The 18,129-nt window shown below is 28.6% G+C and overlaps 1 protein-coding gene across 1 annotated transcript in view; it reads left to right on the top strand.

Annotated features, from left to right (window-relative positions):
* LOC132742118 (uncharacterized) overlaps positions 1–18,129 on the top strand; it is a 72,369-nt gene that overhangs the window by 26,032 nt on the left and 28,208 nt on the right. Inside the window, exons 17-43 of the mRNA XM_060730440.1 lie at positions 138–251; positions 684–797; positions 1,174–1,287; positions 2,331–2,444; positions 2,758–2,871; positions 3,311–3,424; positions 3,802–3,915; positions 4,364–4,477; positions 4,777–4,890; positions 5,350–5,463; positions 5,841–5,954; positions 6,413–6,526; positions 6,843–6,956; positions 7,380–7,493; positions 7,848–7,961; positions 8,394–8,507; positions 8,885–8,998; positions 9,453–9,566; positions 9,866–9,979; positions 10,412–10,525; positions 11,139–11,252; positions 11,705–11,818; positions 12,242–12,355; positions 14,923–15,036; positions 16,297–16,419; positions 17,087–17,214; positions 17,622–17,927. Coding sequence (XP_060586423.1) covers positions 138–251; positions 684–797; positions 1,174–1,287; positions 2,331–2,444; positions 2,758–2,871; positions 3,311–3,424; positions 3,802–3,915; positions 4,364–4,477; positions 4,777–4,890; positions 5,350–5,463; positions 5,841–5,954; positions 6,413–6,526; positions 6,843–6,956; positions 7,380–7,493; positions 7,848–7,961; positions 8,394–8,507; positions 8,885–8,998; positions 9,453–9,566; positions 9,866–9,979; positions 10,412–10,525; positions 11,139–11,252; positions 11,705–11,818; positions 12,242–12,355; positions 14,923–15,036; positions 16,297–16,419; positions 17,087–17,214; positions 17,622–17,927 — 3,293 coding nt within the window. The remainder of the gene's footprint in view (positions 1–137; positions 252–683; positions 798–1,173; positions 1,288–2,330; positions 2,445–2,757; positions 2,872–3,310; positions 3,425–3,801; positions 3,916–4,363; positions 4,478–4,776; positions 4,891–5,349; positions 5,464–5,840; positions 5,955–6,412; positions 6,527–6,842; positions 6,957–7,379; positions 7,494–7,847; positions 7,962–8,393; positions 8,508–8,884; positions 8,999–9,452; positions 9,567–9,865; positions 9,980–10,411; positions 10,526–11,138; positions 11,253–11,704; positions 11,819–12,241; positions 12,356–14,922; positions 15,037–16,296; positions 16,420–17,086; positions 17,215–17,621; positions 17,928–18,129) is intronic.

The following is an 18,129-nucleotide window of genomic DNA, read 5'->3' as shown; positions in this document are numbered from 1 at the left end:
ACTGCTATAACTATTTATATCATGTTCCACTTTGACATATAGTTCTTAACAATATACATTTATTTAATAAACACACTGTGTATATGCTTAATATATGCATATTTGATTTAATTTTCTTTTCTTCCATATTTCCTTAGAAATAGACGAATGCAGAAGTAATCCATGTAAGAACAACGGAACTTGTACCGATTATGTCAATTTCTACAATTGTTCTTGTCAACCAGGCTACCAAGGAATTGACTGTGAAAATGGTAACTTGAATTTTAATTTTATCTTCTATATAGTTAAAAAATAAGTTTCTACCTATCATTTATGATAGTTTTCAAACCTTACATATTTCACTTGCATTCATCGATATACATATTTATAAAACAAAATCCGTCAATATTTCACATTCTTTTTTTAACAGTCATATAATAGTTCTGCCTACTCTATTATATTTTCATAAATACAAACGAATGTGACCATAGGAGGTATTTAAGTTGTTTTTTTCAGACAGAGTACTCGTATAGAGTCATTAATTTTAATACTGTCAGGCAGATATTCCGTCTCGAGAAAATTCATTATCATTGAGAAAAAAATGAACCGTTTTTTCTTTAGTGTAATGTTTTCAAAACATATCCTTTCATACTTATTTTGATTGTATGTTTGTTTTGTTACATTTCTGTTTTTTTCCTTTATAGAAACTGATGAATGCGACAGTAGTCCATGTAAGAACGGTGCAACTTGCAATGATTATGTCAACTTCTATAATTGCTCTTGTCCACCCGGTTATGAAGGAATCCATTGTGAAGAAGGTAAGGAATAAATTAAGAAAACCTTAGTCTATTTTTCAGTATTCTTCCAACTTTATCTGTAGTTATTTTTGTCATACAAATGTAGTTTTGAAATAATATTTAGACAGTTATCAACGAATATGACGCTTAACAATAAAGAACTGAAATTGTGTAAGTTATATAAACTGCTATAACTATTTATATCATGCCCACTTTGACATCTAGTTATTTATAATAAACATTTATTGAATAACTATATATGTTTTTATATGCATATTTGATTGATTTTTGTCCCATATTTTCTTAGAAATTACACACTTAACTGCACTGTATAAATGCATAAATTAGTAATCTATGCATATTTAATTTAGTTTTCTTTTCTTCCATCTTTCCTTAGAAATTGACGAATGCAGTAGTAATCCATGTAAGAACAACGGAAATTGTACCGATTTTGTCAATTTCTACAATTGTTCTTGTCAACCAGGCTACCAAGGAATCAACTGTGAAAATGGTAACATGAATTCTAATTTTACCTTCTATTATAGTAAAAACAGTTTTCATCTACCATCTTTGAGATTTTTTTTATATGTTACACACTCCACTTGCATCCATCGATATACATATTAATAAATAAAAGAAAATCCGTCAATATTTCACATTCTTCATTAAACAGTCACATAATAATTCTGCCTTATCTATTATATTTCAAAAAATACAAACGTATGTGACCATAGTAAGTAAATGTTGCAGGCATTAAAAAAATATAGGAGTTAGTATACTATTTTTTGTCATTCCGAGTATATAGTAATTAATTGCAATACGAAAATAATAATAAAATATTTTTGACTGTTCAGCATTTCATAAAAGTAAGCAAACGCTTTTGATTTTGAAAACAAACCAGCACAATCCCAATAAATATTAATGTATTTTTCTTTCATTTCTGCAAAACAATAGACAAGATTCTTTCCTTTCTTCTTCAATTTTTTTTCTTCTATATTTCATTTTCTCAAAAAATCTATTTTTGTTTTTGTTATATTCGGCAAATGTACATGTTTTCTAAGTCATTGTAACGCAAATATATAAAAATCAGTTAACATCGTTAAATACCATTCAAGCTAGAGAACATGTACACCCAATCATTTTTATTGTTCTTTCTTACCTAAAATCATTTTTAAAGCCAAGTACTATATATGTGTGAGTTTTGTTACTTCTATCTAACTGATAGTCATTCTTGTAAAATAAGTTATTGTAATTTATTGCATCAGGGAAGACCCGTTGCTAATGTTGAGAGAACTTGTGGGTCAACCCTTTTGCCAAATATGTCATGTCATTGTATTGTAACTGTCTACATGTATGTATATGTCTTATTTTTGGCAACAAAATATGTTTAAATCAATTGCAATACAGTAAGTTATTCATATTCGAGAACAATTAATATCATTGAAGAAAAATAAAGCATTTTTATCTCCCATGTAATGTTTGCAAGACGATTTCTTCCATACTTATATTGATTGTATGTTTGTTTTGTTTTATTTCTGTCTTTTCTGTTGATAGAAACTGATGAATGCGGAAGTAGTCCATGTCAGAACGGTGGAACTTGCAGTGATTATATCAACTTCTATAATTGTTCTTGTTCACCAGGCTATGAAGGCATTAATTGTGAAGCGGGTGAGGAATGAACAAGAAAAACAACTAAATATTACTCAATTATTCAATATTTCAGAAATCTAATCGTTTGCATAATTTCGACATTACTCATGCATTTTTAGAAAGGCATCTTTAAAGTTATCATCGGATATAACGGTAAACAATTTATAGGAACTGAAATTGTGTTAGTCATATTTACTGCTATAACTTTTTATATCATGTTCCACTTTGACATATAGTTCTTAACAATATACATTTATTTAATAAACACACTGTGTATATGCTTAATATATGCATATTTGATTTAATTTTCTTTTCTTCCATATTTCCTTAGAAATAGACGAATGCAGAAGTAATCCATGTAAGAACAACGGAACTTGTAATGATTTTGTCAATTTCTACAATTGTTCTTGTCAACCAGGCTACCAAGGCATTAACTGCGAAAATGGTAACTTGAATTTTAATTTTAACTTCTAAATAGTTAAAAGTAAGGTTTCACCTATCATTTATGATAGTTTTCAAATGTTACATACTTCACTTGCATTCATCGATATACATATTTATGAAGCAAAAACCGTCAATATTTCACATTCTTATTTAAAGAGTCATATAATAGTTTTGCTTTATCTATTACATTTTCACAAATAGAAACGAATGTGACCATAGGAGGTATTAAAGTTGTTTGTTTTGTTTTTTCTGAAGGAGTACTTGTATAGAGTCATTAATTGTAATTCTGTCAGTCAGATTTTCTGTCTCGAGAAAATTCATTATCATTGAGAAAAATTAAACCGTTTTATCTTCAGTGAAATATTTTCAAAACATATCCTTTCATACTTATTTTGATTGTATCTTTGTTCTGTTACATTTCTGTTTTTTTTCCTTTATAGAAACTGATGAATGCGACAGTAGTCCATGTAAGAACGGTGCAACTTGCAATGATTATGTCAACTTCTATAATTGCTCTTGTCCACCCGGTTATGAAGGAATCAATTGTGAAGAAGGTAAGGAATAAATTAAGAAAACCTTAGTCTATTTTTCAGTATTCTTCCAACTTTATCTGTAGTTATTTTTGTCATACAAATGTAGTTTTAAAATAATATTTAGACAGTTATCAACGAATATGACGCTTAACAATAAAGAACTGAAATTGTGTAAGTTATATAAACTGCTTTTACTATTTATATCATGTCCCACTTTGACATCTAGTTATTTATAATAAACATTTATTGAATAACTATATATGTTTTTATATGCATATTTGATTGATTTTTGTCCCATATTTTCTTAGAAATTACACACTTAACTGCACTGTATATATGCATAAATTAGTAATCTATGCATATTTAATTTAGTTTTCTTTTCTTCCATCTTTCCTTAGAAATTGACGAATGCAGAAGTAATCCATGTAAGAACAACGGAAATTGTACCGATTTTGTCAATTTCTACAATTGTTCTTGTCAACCAGGCTACCAAGGAATCAACTGTGAAAATGGTAACATGAATTCTAATTTTACCTTCTATTATAGTAAAAACAGTTTTCATCTACCATCTTTGAGATTTTTTATATGTTACACACTCCACTTGCATTCATCGATATACATATTAATAAAACAAAATCCGTCAATATTTCACATTCTTCATTAAACAGTCACATAATAATTCTGCCTAATCTATTATATTTCAAAAAATACAAACGTATGTGACCATAGTAAGTAAATGTTGCAGGCATTAAAAAATTATAGGAGTTAGTATACTATTTTTTGTCATTCCGAGTATATAGTAATTAATTGCAATACAGTAAGTTATTCATATTCGAGAACAATTAATATTATTGAAGAAAAATAAAGCATTTTTATCTTCCATGTAATGTTTGCAAGACGAATTCTTCCATACTTATATTGATTGTATGTTTGTTTTATTTCTGTCTTTTCTGTTGATAGAAACTGATGAATGCAGAAGTAGTCCATGTCAGAACGGTGGAACTTGCAGTGATTATATCACCTTCTATAATTGTTCTTGTTCACCAGGCTATGAAGGCATTAATTGTGAAGCGGGTGAGGAATGAACAAGAAAAACAACTAAATATTACTCCATTCTTCAATATTTTAGAAACCTAATCGTTTGCATAATTTCGACAATACTCGTGCACTTATAAAATAACATCTTAAAAGTTATCATCGGATATAACGGTAAAACAATTATAGGAAGTCATATTAACTGCTATAACTATTTATATCATGTTCCACTTTGACATATAGTTCTTAACAATATACATTCATTTAATAAACACACTGTATATATGTTTAATATATGCATATTTGATTTAATTTTCTTTTCCTTCATATTTCCTTAGAAATTGACGAATGCAGAAGTAATCCATGTAAGAACAACGGAACTTGTACCGATTTTGTCAATTTCTACAATTGTTCTTGTCAACCAGGCTACCAAGGAATTAACTGCGAAAATGGTAACTTGAATTTTAATTTTACCTTCTAAATAGTTAAATATTATATATTTATAAATATAAATAGTTAATATATAATACCTATCATTTATGATCGTTTTCAAATGTTACATACTTCACTTGCATTCATCGATATACATAATTATAAAACAAAATCCGTCAATATTTCACATTCTTACTTAAAGAGCCATATAATAGTTCTGCTTTATCTATTATTTTTTCACAAATACAAACAAATGTGACCTTAGGAGTTATTTTATTTATTTTTGTCAGAAAGAGTACTTGTATAGAGTCATTAATTGTAATACTGTCAGAAAATTAATTAGACTCGTGCAAATTCAATACCATTGAGAAAAGTAAACCATTTTATCGTCAGTGTAATGTTTTCAAAACATATCCTTTCATTATTATTTTGATTGTATCTTTGTTCTGTTACATGTCTGTTTTTTTTTTCCTTTATAGAAACTGATGAATGCGACAGTAGTCCATGTAAGAACGGTGCAACTTGCAATGATTATGTCAACTTCTATAATTGCTCTTGTCCACCCGGTTATGAAGGAATCAATTGTGAAAAAGGTAAGGAATAAATTAAGAAAACCTAAGTCTATTTTTCAGTATTCTTCCAACTTTATCTGTAGATATTTTTGTCATACAAATGTAGTTTTAAAATAATATTTAGACAGTTATCAACGAATATGACGCTTAACAATAAAGAACTGAAATTGTGTAAGTTATATAAACTGCTATAACTATTTATATCATGTCCCACTTTTACATCAAGTTATTTATAACAAACATTTATTGAATAACTATATATGTTTTTATATGCATGTTTGATTGATTTTTGTCCCATATTTTCTTAGAAATTACACACTTAACTGCACTGTATAAATGCATAAATTAGTTATCTTTGCATATTTAATTTAGTTTTCTTTTCTTCCATCTTTCCTTAGAAATTGACGAATGCAGAAGTAATCCATGTAAGAACAATGGAACTTGTACCGATTATGTCAATTTCTACAATTGTTCTTGTCAACCAGGCTACCAAGGAATCAACTGTGAAAATGGTAACATGAATTCTAATTTAACCTTCTATTATTATAGTAAAAACATTTTTCATCTACCATCTTTGAGATTTTTTTATATGTTACACACTCCACTTGCATTCATCGATATACATATTAATAAAACAAAATCCGTCAATATTTCACATTCTTCATTAAACAGTCACATAATAATTCTGCCTAATCTATTATATTTCAAAAAATGCAAACGTATGTGACCATAGTAAGTAAATGTTGCAGGCATTAAAAAAATTATAGGAGTTAGTATACTATTTTTTGTCATTCCGAGTATAGAGTAATTAATTGCAATACAGTATGTTATTCATATTCGAGAACAATTTTAATATAATTGAAGAAAATAAAGCATTTTTATTTTCCATGTAATGTTTGCAAGGCGAATTTTTTCATACTTTATTGATGGTATGTCTGATTTCTTTTATTTATGTCTTTTCTGTTGATAGAAACTGATGAATGCGAAAGTATTCCATGTCAGAACGGTGGAACTTGCACTGATTATATCAACTTCTATAATTGTTCTTGTTCACCAGGCTATGAAGGCATTAATTGTGAAGCGGGTGAGGAATGAACAAAAAATCAACTTAATATTACTTCATAATTCAATATTTCAGAAAACTAATCGTTTGCATAATTTCGATATTACTCATGCATTTTTGAAATAGCATCTTTAAAGTTATCATCGGATATAACGGTAAACAATTAATAGGAACTGAAATTGTGTTAGTCATATTTACTGCTATAACTATTTATATCATGTTCCACTTTGACATATAGTTCATAACAATATACATTTATTTAATAAATTAACACACTGTGTATATGCTTAATATATGCATATTTGATTTAATTTTCTTTTCTTCCATATTTCCTTAGAAATAGACGAATGCAGAAGTAATCCATGTAAGAACAACGGAACTTGTAATGATTTTGTCAATTTCTACAATTGTTCTTGTCAACCAGGCTACCAAGGCATTAACTGCGAAAATGGTAACTTGAATTTTAATTTTACCTTCTAAATAGTTAAAAATAAGGTTTCGATAGTTTTCAAATGTTACATACTTCACTTGCATTCATCGATATACATATTTATGAAGCAAAAACCGTCAATATTTCACATTCAAATTTAAAGAGTCATATAATAGTTATGCTTTATCATTATATTTTCACAAATACAAACGAATGTGACCATAGGAGGTATTAAAGTTGTATGTTTTTTTTCTGACGGAGTACTCGTATAGAGTCATTAATTGTTATTCTGTCAGTCAGATTTTCTGTCTCGAGAAAATTCATTATCATTGAGAAAAATTAAACCGTTTTTTCTTCAGTGAAATATTTTCAAAACATATCCTTTCATACTTATTTTGATTGTATCTTTGTTCTGTTACATTTCTGTTTTTTTTTCCTTTATAGAAACTGATGAATGCGACAGTAGTCCATGTAAGAACGGTGCAACTTGCAATGATTATGTCAACTTCTATAATTGCTCTTGTCCACCCGGTTATGAAGGAATCAATTGTGAAGAAGGTAAAAAATAAATTAAGAAAACCTTAGTCTATCTTTCAGTCAGTATTCTTCCAACTTTATCTGTAGATGTTTTTGTCATACAAATGTAGTTCATTATTCAATATTTTAGAAACCTAATCGTTTGCATAATTTCGACATTACTCATGCATTTTTGAAATAGCATCTTTATAGTTATCGTCGGATATAACGGTCAACAATTTATAGGAACTGAAATTGTGTTAGTCATATTTACTGCTATAACTATTTATGTTATGTTCCACTTTGACATATAGTTCTTTACAATATACATTTATTTAATAAACACACTGTGCATATTTATAATATATGCATATTTGATTTAATTTTCTTTCTTAGAAATTGACGAATGCAGAAGTAATCCATGTAAGAACAACGGAAATTGTACCGATTTTGTCAATTTCTACAATTGTTCTTGTCAACCAGGCTACCAAGGAATTAACTGCGAAAATGGTAACTTGAGTTTTAATTTTACCTCCTTTATAGCTAAAATTATGTTTTAATATATAATTATGATAGTTTTCAAATGTTACATACTTCATTTGCATTCATCGATATATATATAATTATAAAACAAAATCCGTCAATATTTCACATTCTTCTTTAAACAGCCATATAATAGTTCTGCTTTATCATTATATTTTCACAAATACAAACAACTGTGACCTTAGGAGCTATTTTAGTTATTTTTGTCAGACAGAGTATACGTATAGAGTCATTAATTGTAATACTGTCAGAAAATTATTCAGACTCGTGCAAATTCAATATCATTGAGAAAAATTAAACCGTTTTATCTTTAGTGTAATGTTTTCAAAACATATCCTTTCATTATTATTTTGATTGTATCTTTGTTCTGTTACATGTCTGTTTTTTTTTCCTTTATAGAAACTGATGAATGCGACAGTAGTCCATGTAAGAACGGTGCAACTTGCAATGATTATGTCAACTTCTATAATTGCTCTTGTCCACCCGGTTATGAAGGAATCCATTGTGAAGAAGGTAAGGAATAAATTAAGAAAACCTTAGTCTATTTTTCAGTATTCTTCCAACTTGATCTGTAGTTATTTTTGTCATACAAATGTAGTTTTAAAATAATATTTAGACAGTTATCAACGAATATGACGCTTTACAATAAAGAACTGAAATTGTTTAAGTTATATAAACTGCTATAACTATTTATATCATGTCCCACTTAGACATCAAGTTATTTAGTATAAACATTTATTGAATATCTATATAAGTTTTTATATGCATGTTTGATAGACTTTTGTCCCATATTTTCTTAGAAATTACAACACTTAACTGCACTGTATATATGCATAAATTAGTAATCTATGCATATTTGATTTATTTTATTTTCTTCCATCTTTCCTTAGAAATTGACGAATGCAGAAGTAATCCATGTAAGAACAACGGAAATTGTACCGATTTTGTCAATTTCTACAATTGTTCTTGTCAACCAGGCTACCAAGGAATTAACTGTGAAAATGGTAACTTGAATTCTATTTTTACCTTCTATAATAGTAAAAACAGTTTTCATCTACCATCTTTGAGATTTTTTTATATGTTACACACTCCAGTTGCATTCATCGATATACATATTAATAAAAACAAAATCCGTCAATATTTCACATTCTTCATTAAACAGCCACATAGTTATTCTGCCTAATCTATTATATTTCAAATCATACAACTGTATTTGACCATAGTAAGTAAAAGTTGCAGGCATTGAAAAATTATTGGAGTTAGTATACTATTTTTGTCATTCCGAGTATAGAGTAATTAATTGCAATACAGTAAGTTATTCATATTCGAGAACAATTAATATCACTGAAGATAAATAAAGCATTTTTATCTTCCATATAATGTTTGCAAGACGATTTCTTCCATACTTATATTGATTGTATGTTTGATTTCTTTTATTTATGTCTTTTCTGTTGATAGAAACTGATGAATGCGAAAGTAGTCCATGTCAGAACGGTGGAACTTGCACTGATTATATCAACTTCTATAATTGTTCTTGTTCACCAGGCTATGAAGGCATTAATTGTGAAGCGGGTGAGGAATGAACAAAAAATCAACTAAATATTACTTCATTATTCAATATTTCAGAAACCTAATCGTTTGCATAATTTCGACATTACTCATGCATTTTTGTAATAACATCTTTATAGTTATCATCGGATATAACGGTCAACAATTTATAGGAACTGAAATTGTGTTAGTCATATTTACTGCTATAACTATTTATGTTATGTTCCACTTTGACATATAGTTCTTTACAATATACATTTATTTAATAAACACACTGTGTATATTTATAATATATGCATATTTGATTTAATTTTCTTTCTTAGAAATTGACGAATGCAGAAGTAATCCATGTAAGAACAACGGAAATTGTACCAATTTTGTCAATTTCTACAATTGTTCTTGTCAACCAGGCTACCAAGGAATTAACTGCGAAAATGGTAACTTGAATTTTAATTTTACCTCCTTTATAGCTAAAATTATGTTTTAATCTATAATTATGATAGTTTTCAAATGTTACATACTTCATTTGCATTCATCGATATATATATAATTATAAAACAAAATCCGTCAATATTTCACATTCTTCTTTAAACAGCCATATAATAGTTCTGCTTTATCATTATATTTTCACAAATACAAACAAATGTGACCTTAGGAGTTATTTTATTTATATTTGTCAGACAGAGTACACGTATAGAGTCATTAATTGTAATAATGTCAGAAAATTATTCAGACTCGTGCAAATTCAATTTCATTGAGAAAAAAATAAACCGTTTTATCTTCAGTGTAATGTTTTCAAAACATATCCTTTCATATTTATTTTCATTGTATGTTTGTTCTGTTACCTTTCTGTTTTTTTTTCTTTATAGAAACTGACGAATGCGACAGTAGTCCATGTAAGAACGGTGCAACTTGCAATGATTATGTCAACTTCTATAATTGCTCTTGTCCACCCGGTTATGAAGGAATCAATTGTAAAGAAGGTAAGGAATAAATTAAGAAAACCTTAGTCCATTTTTCAGTATTCTTCCAACTTTATCTGTTGTTTTTTTGGTTTATACAGAATTTATTTTAGTTCGATTGTGTAGGAAGCTATAAGCTTATAGACACACTTTCGAATCCGTTCCTGGAACCAACCAGTACTGAGCAATGAGTGTAAAGTTTCTTGCTCAAGGAAACAACGACTTGCCCCTGACGGGGTTTGAACCCATGCGGCTAGCAATCATGAGATTACTAGGCCGACGCGTTAACCACTCGGCCATGCCGCCACACATAATTGTTGTTATTTTTGTCATACAACTGTAGTTTTAAGATAATATTTAGACAGTTATCAACGAATATGACGCTTAACAATGAAGAACTGAAATTGTGTAAGTTATATAAACTGCTATAACTATTGATATCATGTCCCACTTTGACATCGAGTTATTTATAATAAACATTTATTGAACAACTATAGATGTTTTTATATGCATGTTTGATTGATTTTTGTCCCCTATTTTCTTAGAAATCACACAATTAACGGCACTGTATAAATGCATAAATTAGTTATCTATGCATATTTATTTAGTTTTCTTTTCTTCCATCTTTCCTTAGAAATAGACGAATGCAGAAGTAATCCGTGTAAGAACAACGGAAATTGTACCGATTTTGTCAATTTCTACAATTGTTCTTGTCAACCAGGCTACCAAGGAATCAACTGTGAAAATGGTAACTTGAATTCTAATTTTACCTTCTATTATAGTAATAACAGTTTTCATCTACCATCTTTGAGATTTTTTATATGTTACACACTCCACTTGCATTCATCGATATACATATTAATAAAACAAATCCGTCAATATTTCACATTGTTCATTAAACAGTCACATAATATTTCTGCCTAATCTATTATATTTCAAAAAATACAAACGTATGTGACCATAGTAAGTAAATGTTGCAGGCATTAAAAAATTATAGGAGTTAGTATACTATTTTTTGTCATTCCGAGTATAGAGTAATTAATTGCAATACAGTAAGTTATTCATATTCGACAACAATTAATATTATTGAAGAAAAATAAAGCATTTTTATCTTCCATGTATTGTTTGCAAGACGAATTCTTCCATACTTATATTGATTCTATGTGTGATTTCTTTTATTCATGTCTTTACTGTTGATAGAAACTGATGAATGCGACAGTAGTCCATGTAAGAACGGTGCAACTTGCAATGATTATGTCAACTTCTATAATTGCTCTTGCCCACCCGGTTATGAAGGAATCAATTGTGAAGAAGGTAAGGAATAAATTAAGAAAACCTAAGTACATTTCTCAGTATTCTTCCAACTTTATCTTTAGATATTTTTGTCATACAAATGTAGTTTTAAAATAATATTTAGACAGTTATCAACGAATATGACGCTTTACAATAAAGAACTGAAATTGTGTAAGTTATATAAACTGCTATAACTATTTATATCATGTTCCACTTTGACATCAAGTTATTTATAATAAACATTTACACATTTATTGAATAACTATATATGTTTTTATATGCATGTTTGATTGATTTTTATTCCATATTTTCTTAGGAAATACACTCTAAACTGCACTCTATATATGAAAAAAATTGGTAATCTATGCATATTAATTAATTAATTAATTAACTCCCCTTAACTAATCTTCAATTTAATTAATTTTTTGTCATATCTGTACATAGGTATTGGCATTTGCGAAAGTTTTGTATGTAAAAATGATGGAACTTGTCATGATTATATCACATTCTACACCTGTTCTTGTCAACAGGGCTATGAAGGAATAAACTGTGAACATGGTAATTTAAATTTTTCTTTCTATGAGGAATCAGAGTTTTTTCTTCAACTATTTATCAGTTTCTGATAGATTTCAAGTGAAGAATGCAGTACTATGTTTGTATTCCCAGGGAATTTAATACACAAACTGAAGACCTCAATGCGTTTACTGAAAATGATTCATATTTGTCAATGTTTTTAAATTTAGATGTATCAAAAGTCACAGATGGAACAGTTAAGAATACGTGTTTTAAAAGAGTATCACAAAATAATTATCTTCAACAAAAAACCAAAATGGTTATAACAAACATCTCTTCAAAATCAAGAAATTGTGTCCCTTTTTGAGTTAAGTAAAGTATAAATCAAATCAACCATTACAAAAATGAATGAAGGTATTACGACCCTAATGGGCACTATAAGGAACTAAAAAATTGACGTCATAGGTCAGATATATACCTAAAAGTACACCTGTATGCAAAATTTAAACAAAGTTTACCGTACGGAAATCAAGTTATGGTCACTTTTCTGAACTCAAGCTAGGATGTTATGAGGGCCCTTTTTTAGAAATGAGGAACTTTTAAATAATCTGCAATAACATTCTAATGAAAAATGTTTTCCCATTAATTTTTGGTAAGAAACAAATAGTACCAAATAGTACCATTCAGCTAACAATCCACATAAGCAAAATTATGGTTTCTATTAATACTAATTTATAAAAAATTGTATAAAAATGTTACCCTACCCCACCCATTTTTACCACGTGTCTGACCATTTTCCTACTTACGGAGCCTAATTTAAAAAATCCTTAAAATTTAGCCAAATGAGTGCCTGTTTACAAAGTTTCCCTAAATTTTTGAAGAAGTATATTAGTTCATCTTGTAAAATATAAAATACTTTTACCATCTAGTTTTGACTTTATAACACTTTGAAAATATCAGGTACCATATTTATTACAAGATTTAGCATAATTTACCCAATAAATACCTATATAAATTAAAAAATCAAAATTAAACACTTTTTTCTTTCCAAATGGGACATGAGAGATACATAAATAATGTTAAAAGAGAAAAAGAAAGAAAAAAAAGTTGACCCTTCTGGGGATTGAACCCATGGCCCTCATTTTCAATGTAGTTAACAGTAGTTCTAGCCTATTTGAATATTCGTAAATGCGGAGGTAATGCATTAGGATGGTAATACCTGAAATCGCAAACGCTCAAGTAGTTCTCTCTTAAATGCAGATAAAGGTTTTCCACAGAGTTATAATTATCAGTACAACAGAATAAAAGGAAACAAAACCTATGTTCGGGTGCGAATGCAAGTCTATGCAAAATATGCAAAACAAAGCAGGAAACAAGAGCGCAATATACGCCCGAAGGCAATTTTGTTTTAAGTTATCAAATTTTTCAAGTATCAAAAATACTATTTAGAATGAGAAATGACATATTCATTACAATTTTCCAAAACACGTTTTATTTCAATTATCAATATAATAGAATCTATAGTGAGATCTATATTGATACATGCCAACTAACTATGCTCTTGTTATAAGAAAATTAAGAGATACGTTAAGTTATATAACGGTTAGGAGAGTTTTACGTTTTACATATATACTGTACTGAAAACAACAAAATTGTTGGTTTTTCATGAAAAGAATTTGAAGAATATAAAAAATAAGCTCAACAAGGAAGGAAGTTCATGGTGTGTACAAAAGTGATAATTATACTTTATAAAGTCAACAAAGTATTGCCACATGCAATACCTATGCTAAACGAATCCGGTTTAGTTTTGATAATCCCTCGTATAATGAACACATTATTTCACATATTATGGCAATTTGACAGAACTTTGTCACTTCAAGTATAATAATATAAGGAATTGATTTCTTATCCTGAAAATCGAAATGAGGCTATATAGGGTACAATATGCATTTGGTATAGATATTTTGAACTTGGGAAATGAAATAAAAACATGTTAAAGTGTAAGACCTTGTAAGTGTCAACTCAACCCTATGTATAATATATCATCAATGATATGAGGTTTAATTAGAAAACGGTTAAGCATTGATATCCGAAGAATATATAAATGATTGAAAAATTAAATCCATAATAGCTTCAATTAAAGTTTTAAAGTGAGGTTGTTAGACTTCTATTTAACGTATGCTTGGTGTTATCTACTGAAAAGAATATGCATTTAGTCCATGTAAGAATGTTACGTTATTTGCCATAAATGTAGCAAAATGTAAGCAAAGACGTATTTTACCTCCCATACAAAATTATAAATCTACACTGTACTTATTGCCACAAAATTAACAGAAGATATAGATGGTTTAGGTACTTAACCAATGTGTACTAGTAACTATTGTGAAACTTTTGAGGTACATTAAAATAACAAAAATTTTATGTAGCAAAATTAAAACCCTTTAACGGACATTTAAATAACATAATAGCAATCCAAGTGTTGCTATATCTCCTTCAATACTTTTAAAATAGCAATTTGAAAGTTACATGATATTAATTAAACGTATGTTTTAGTTTCGTTTATATATATAATGTATGCTTGTTTTGTTTAATTTTGTCACATGTGTTTATAGAGATTGACAAATGCAGAAGTAATCCATGTAAGAACAATGGAACTTGTAACAATTATGTCACCTCCTATAACTGTTCATGCCTGCCTGGTTATGAAGGACTCAATTGTGAAAAAGGTAAGATCTATTAAAGTTTGAATATATTTTTTACTTGTGACAAAACAAAATTGTCCACCACTTACCAGTTGTGTCCAAAGTGACCCACTTTTGTATAAGAAACTTACCACTGCTGAATAAATATGACTGTAAAATATTGACGTACTAAAGTACTTCTCACTTTTCTTTTAATTTTAAACTGCGGAATGTAATTTTATTGCAAATATTCATTTAACACATAGGTTGTTGACGTGATATACTGGAAAATATAGCAAGAATAAGATCTTCAGACATAAGCCAATAGATTTTTCTATTTCAGTAGACTATACATGTGTATACTGTTTATGAATTCATTTTATCATATACCCGTGCCGCTCCGTAAAAATGGTATTGCAGAGTCCTTTCACTTGACGTCATTTTTGCTTTGCTTTGCAAACATTGCGTTAAGACGAACGTTACACTGTAGACGCTTCAATGAAAAGGGACTCTTGTTTACACTTTAAACAGGCTTTATTGTTGCTTTGAATAAAGGGTAGATAATATTATATTCGTGTAGATTCATTAATGAGTTAATTGAGCTCGTTGGATGAAATATTTTAATCTCGCCAGAAGCTCGCAGTATAAATTTTATTCAACTTGTTAAAAAAAATCAGTATTGAACCTACACTCATTCAACTTCCTCTATATTGAATGTATGATATTGCAAATTATATCATTTTATAGATTAAGAATTTAATAATGAGTAAATGTTACCTTTTTATGCCAAAATGGTGGCCCGTTGATTGATTGATTGATGTGCACAATTTTCACAATGAGTAAACGGATCAATTGGTGTTTATTTGTACGCAATTTGTGTCAAATTGCGTCATCAGTATGAATCGTCACAGAAATTTTGAAAGTGTCTTTTTAATTTGAAAATAACCAAGAGCTTTTTCAAGAAACGTGATGTTTTGAATAGCTTGTTAAGTTTCAGTAAATAATCAATATTTTATGTGATATTAATGATCATTCAAAGTAAATATTTCTCATGAATAGAAATCGATGGTTGCTTCCATTTTACTGTTAAGCAAACATACTTCCCATCTTACTACGAAGCTCCGACGTAAAACATAACTCTACGACAATTTATAAAAAAAAATATTAAAACAAATCAAACATTGCACTTTCGGGGAAACTATTTATCATAAAGGGAATACAAAGTAAATGACATTTCCTGAAAGAATCCTGTTTAAATTGAATTAAAATAAACGCATTCTTGGCTTGCTGTTGTTTTGTTTTCAGCCGTCTATGGTGCAAAGTGTAGAAACGCCCAGATGTGTCTAACAAAGGGTGCTAAGTGCATCAACAACATATGCATTTGTGCAACAAATCATTATGACGCAGAGCTAGATTTATGCGATACATGTAAGTCTTCTTTTCTTGATTTCTTATGGATAGAATAATTTTTCATTTGAAATTTTTAAAATTAAAGTTTCATTATAAACTTGAAAGCATGAGAGTAACCTTTTATGTTGAAATTGCACTTACAGTATGGATATAAAATTATGTTATTATCTGCCATTACTCTCTGAACTATTTGGCATATGCGTATTTAGCTAGTGTTTTTTCTCTTTTTTATGACAAAACATGATATTATTATTAAAGTTAAACTGAAATTAACAAATAACATTATTAAACGTATTTACTACCTATCATTGTAAAGTTTCCTTGTTTGATTGTATTCAATCTTCTTTTGAGCTTTTGAATGTTGTACGTATACACTTAATCTAATACAAAATATGTCAATTAATAAATCAATGTGCATTTTAATGTCTTATCCGTCCTTATGTCGGATAATAGCTTTGACGCTACATGTCCATATATGTTGATTTGACCTTTTACGCAAAACATTCATCACAAGATGAAACATTTACAAAATATAAATGAAAATATGTTTCTTACTCCGAGATTGCTAATAAATAAAATATTTGGCATAAATTGATGTTTGTGTGCAGGTTAGCATCATGAAGATTAAATTGTATTCTTTTTACAATTTAGATGATACATATATATGGTATGCATGTTTTTCCAGTGCCTTTATATCCATATGGCATGCATGTCGATGACAATTTAGTACCGATTGTAAAAGATTCTTGTAGTGATCCAGTGGTGTTTGATCAGGGCATACCAATATTTGATGAAATACACACAAAACTCTTTGTATGTACATTTTCTTCTTCTTCTTATTATTATTATTATCATTGTTGTTGTCGTTGTATTTATTATTATTTTTGATGTTTATTACTTTTTCAGTAGTATTAACTTAACCATTTTAAGTATATCATTATTATCGTCGTTGTTTTTGTTGTTATTATGATTCTTATCATTTTTGTTATTATTATTTTTATTATTAATAATGTAAATATCATCATCATCATCATCATCATCAATATTATTATTATTATTATTATTATTATTATTCGATAAAGTCAGTTAGTACACTAATATTATTTATGACCAGCAAAATCAACAAAATACAAAAACGTTTTACACTGATCATGGAAATAATGCTGTGAATGAAAAATAGAAAAAAAATGTAAAATTGTCATAGGTTAATTTGTTTGCAGGTCTGTTCAAATGGACACATTAGCTTTGATAAACCATTTATAAGCCCAGTTCCGCCAAAGAATGTGAAGAAGTTTTCAAACAAAACAATTGTGGCACCTTATTTCGCGGATACAGGTGCTGGAAATATGTCCTTTCGGCATTTCGACGTTTTAAACTCCCCGGAAGGGTTGGAACAAAATGACACTAAAGATGTTGAGTCAGTTGTACAAGACATAGAGGGCGTTAAAGAATTCGATGCCAAATTTATACTGTTTGCAACTTGGGAGAACGTCAGTCCATTCCAAAAGTCTTTAAACAATGTGACAGTAAGATATGTTTATGTATTATGTTCCAGTTTTGATAATTGTGTTTTTTTCTGTATCATAGTGTATAATAGTGATATCGAGGCAAATATAAATGACATAAAGCAGGATGCCTCCAGATTTAGCTTATTTTCATAAATATTTTGAAAATGTATTCAAAAGTAATCAAGAAGGTAATAAACACATTGAAAACAACACTTTCAGT

The sequence above is a fragment of the Ruditapes philippinarum genome, unplaced genomic scaffold (assembly GCF_026571515.1).
Source record: "Ruditapes philippinarum isolate M1 unplaced genomic scaffold, ASM2657151v2 ctg6661_1_1_1_1, whole genome shotgun sequence".
NCBI classification, from domain to species: Eukaryota; Metazoa; Mollusca; class Bivalvia; order Venerida; family Veneridae; genus Ruditapes; species Ruditapes philippinarum.
Note: the sequence above shows the minus strand (reverse complement) of the source record. Positions and strands in the feature narration are given on the sequence as shown.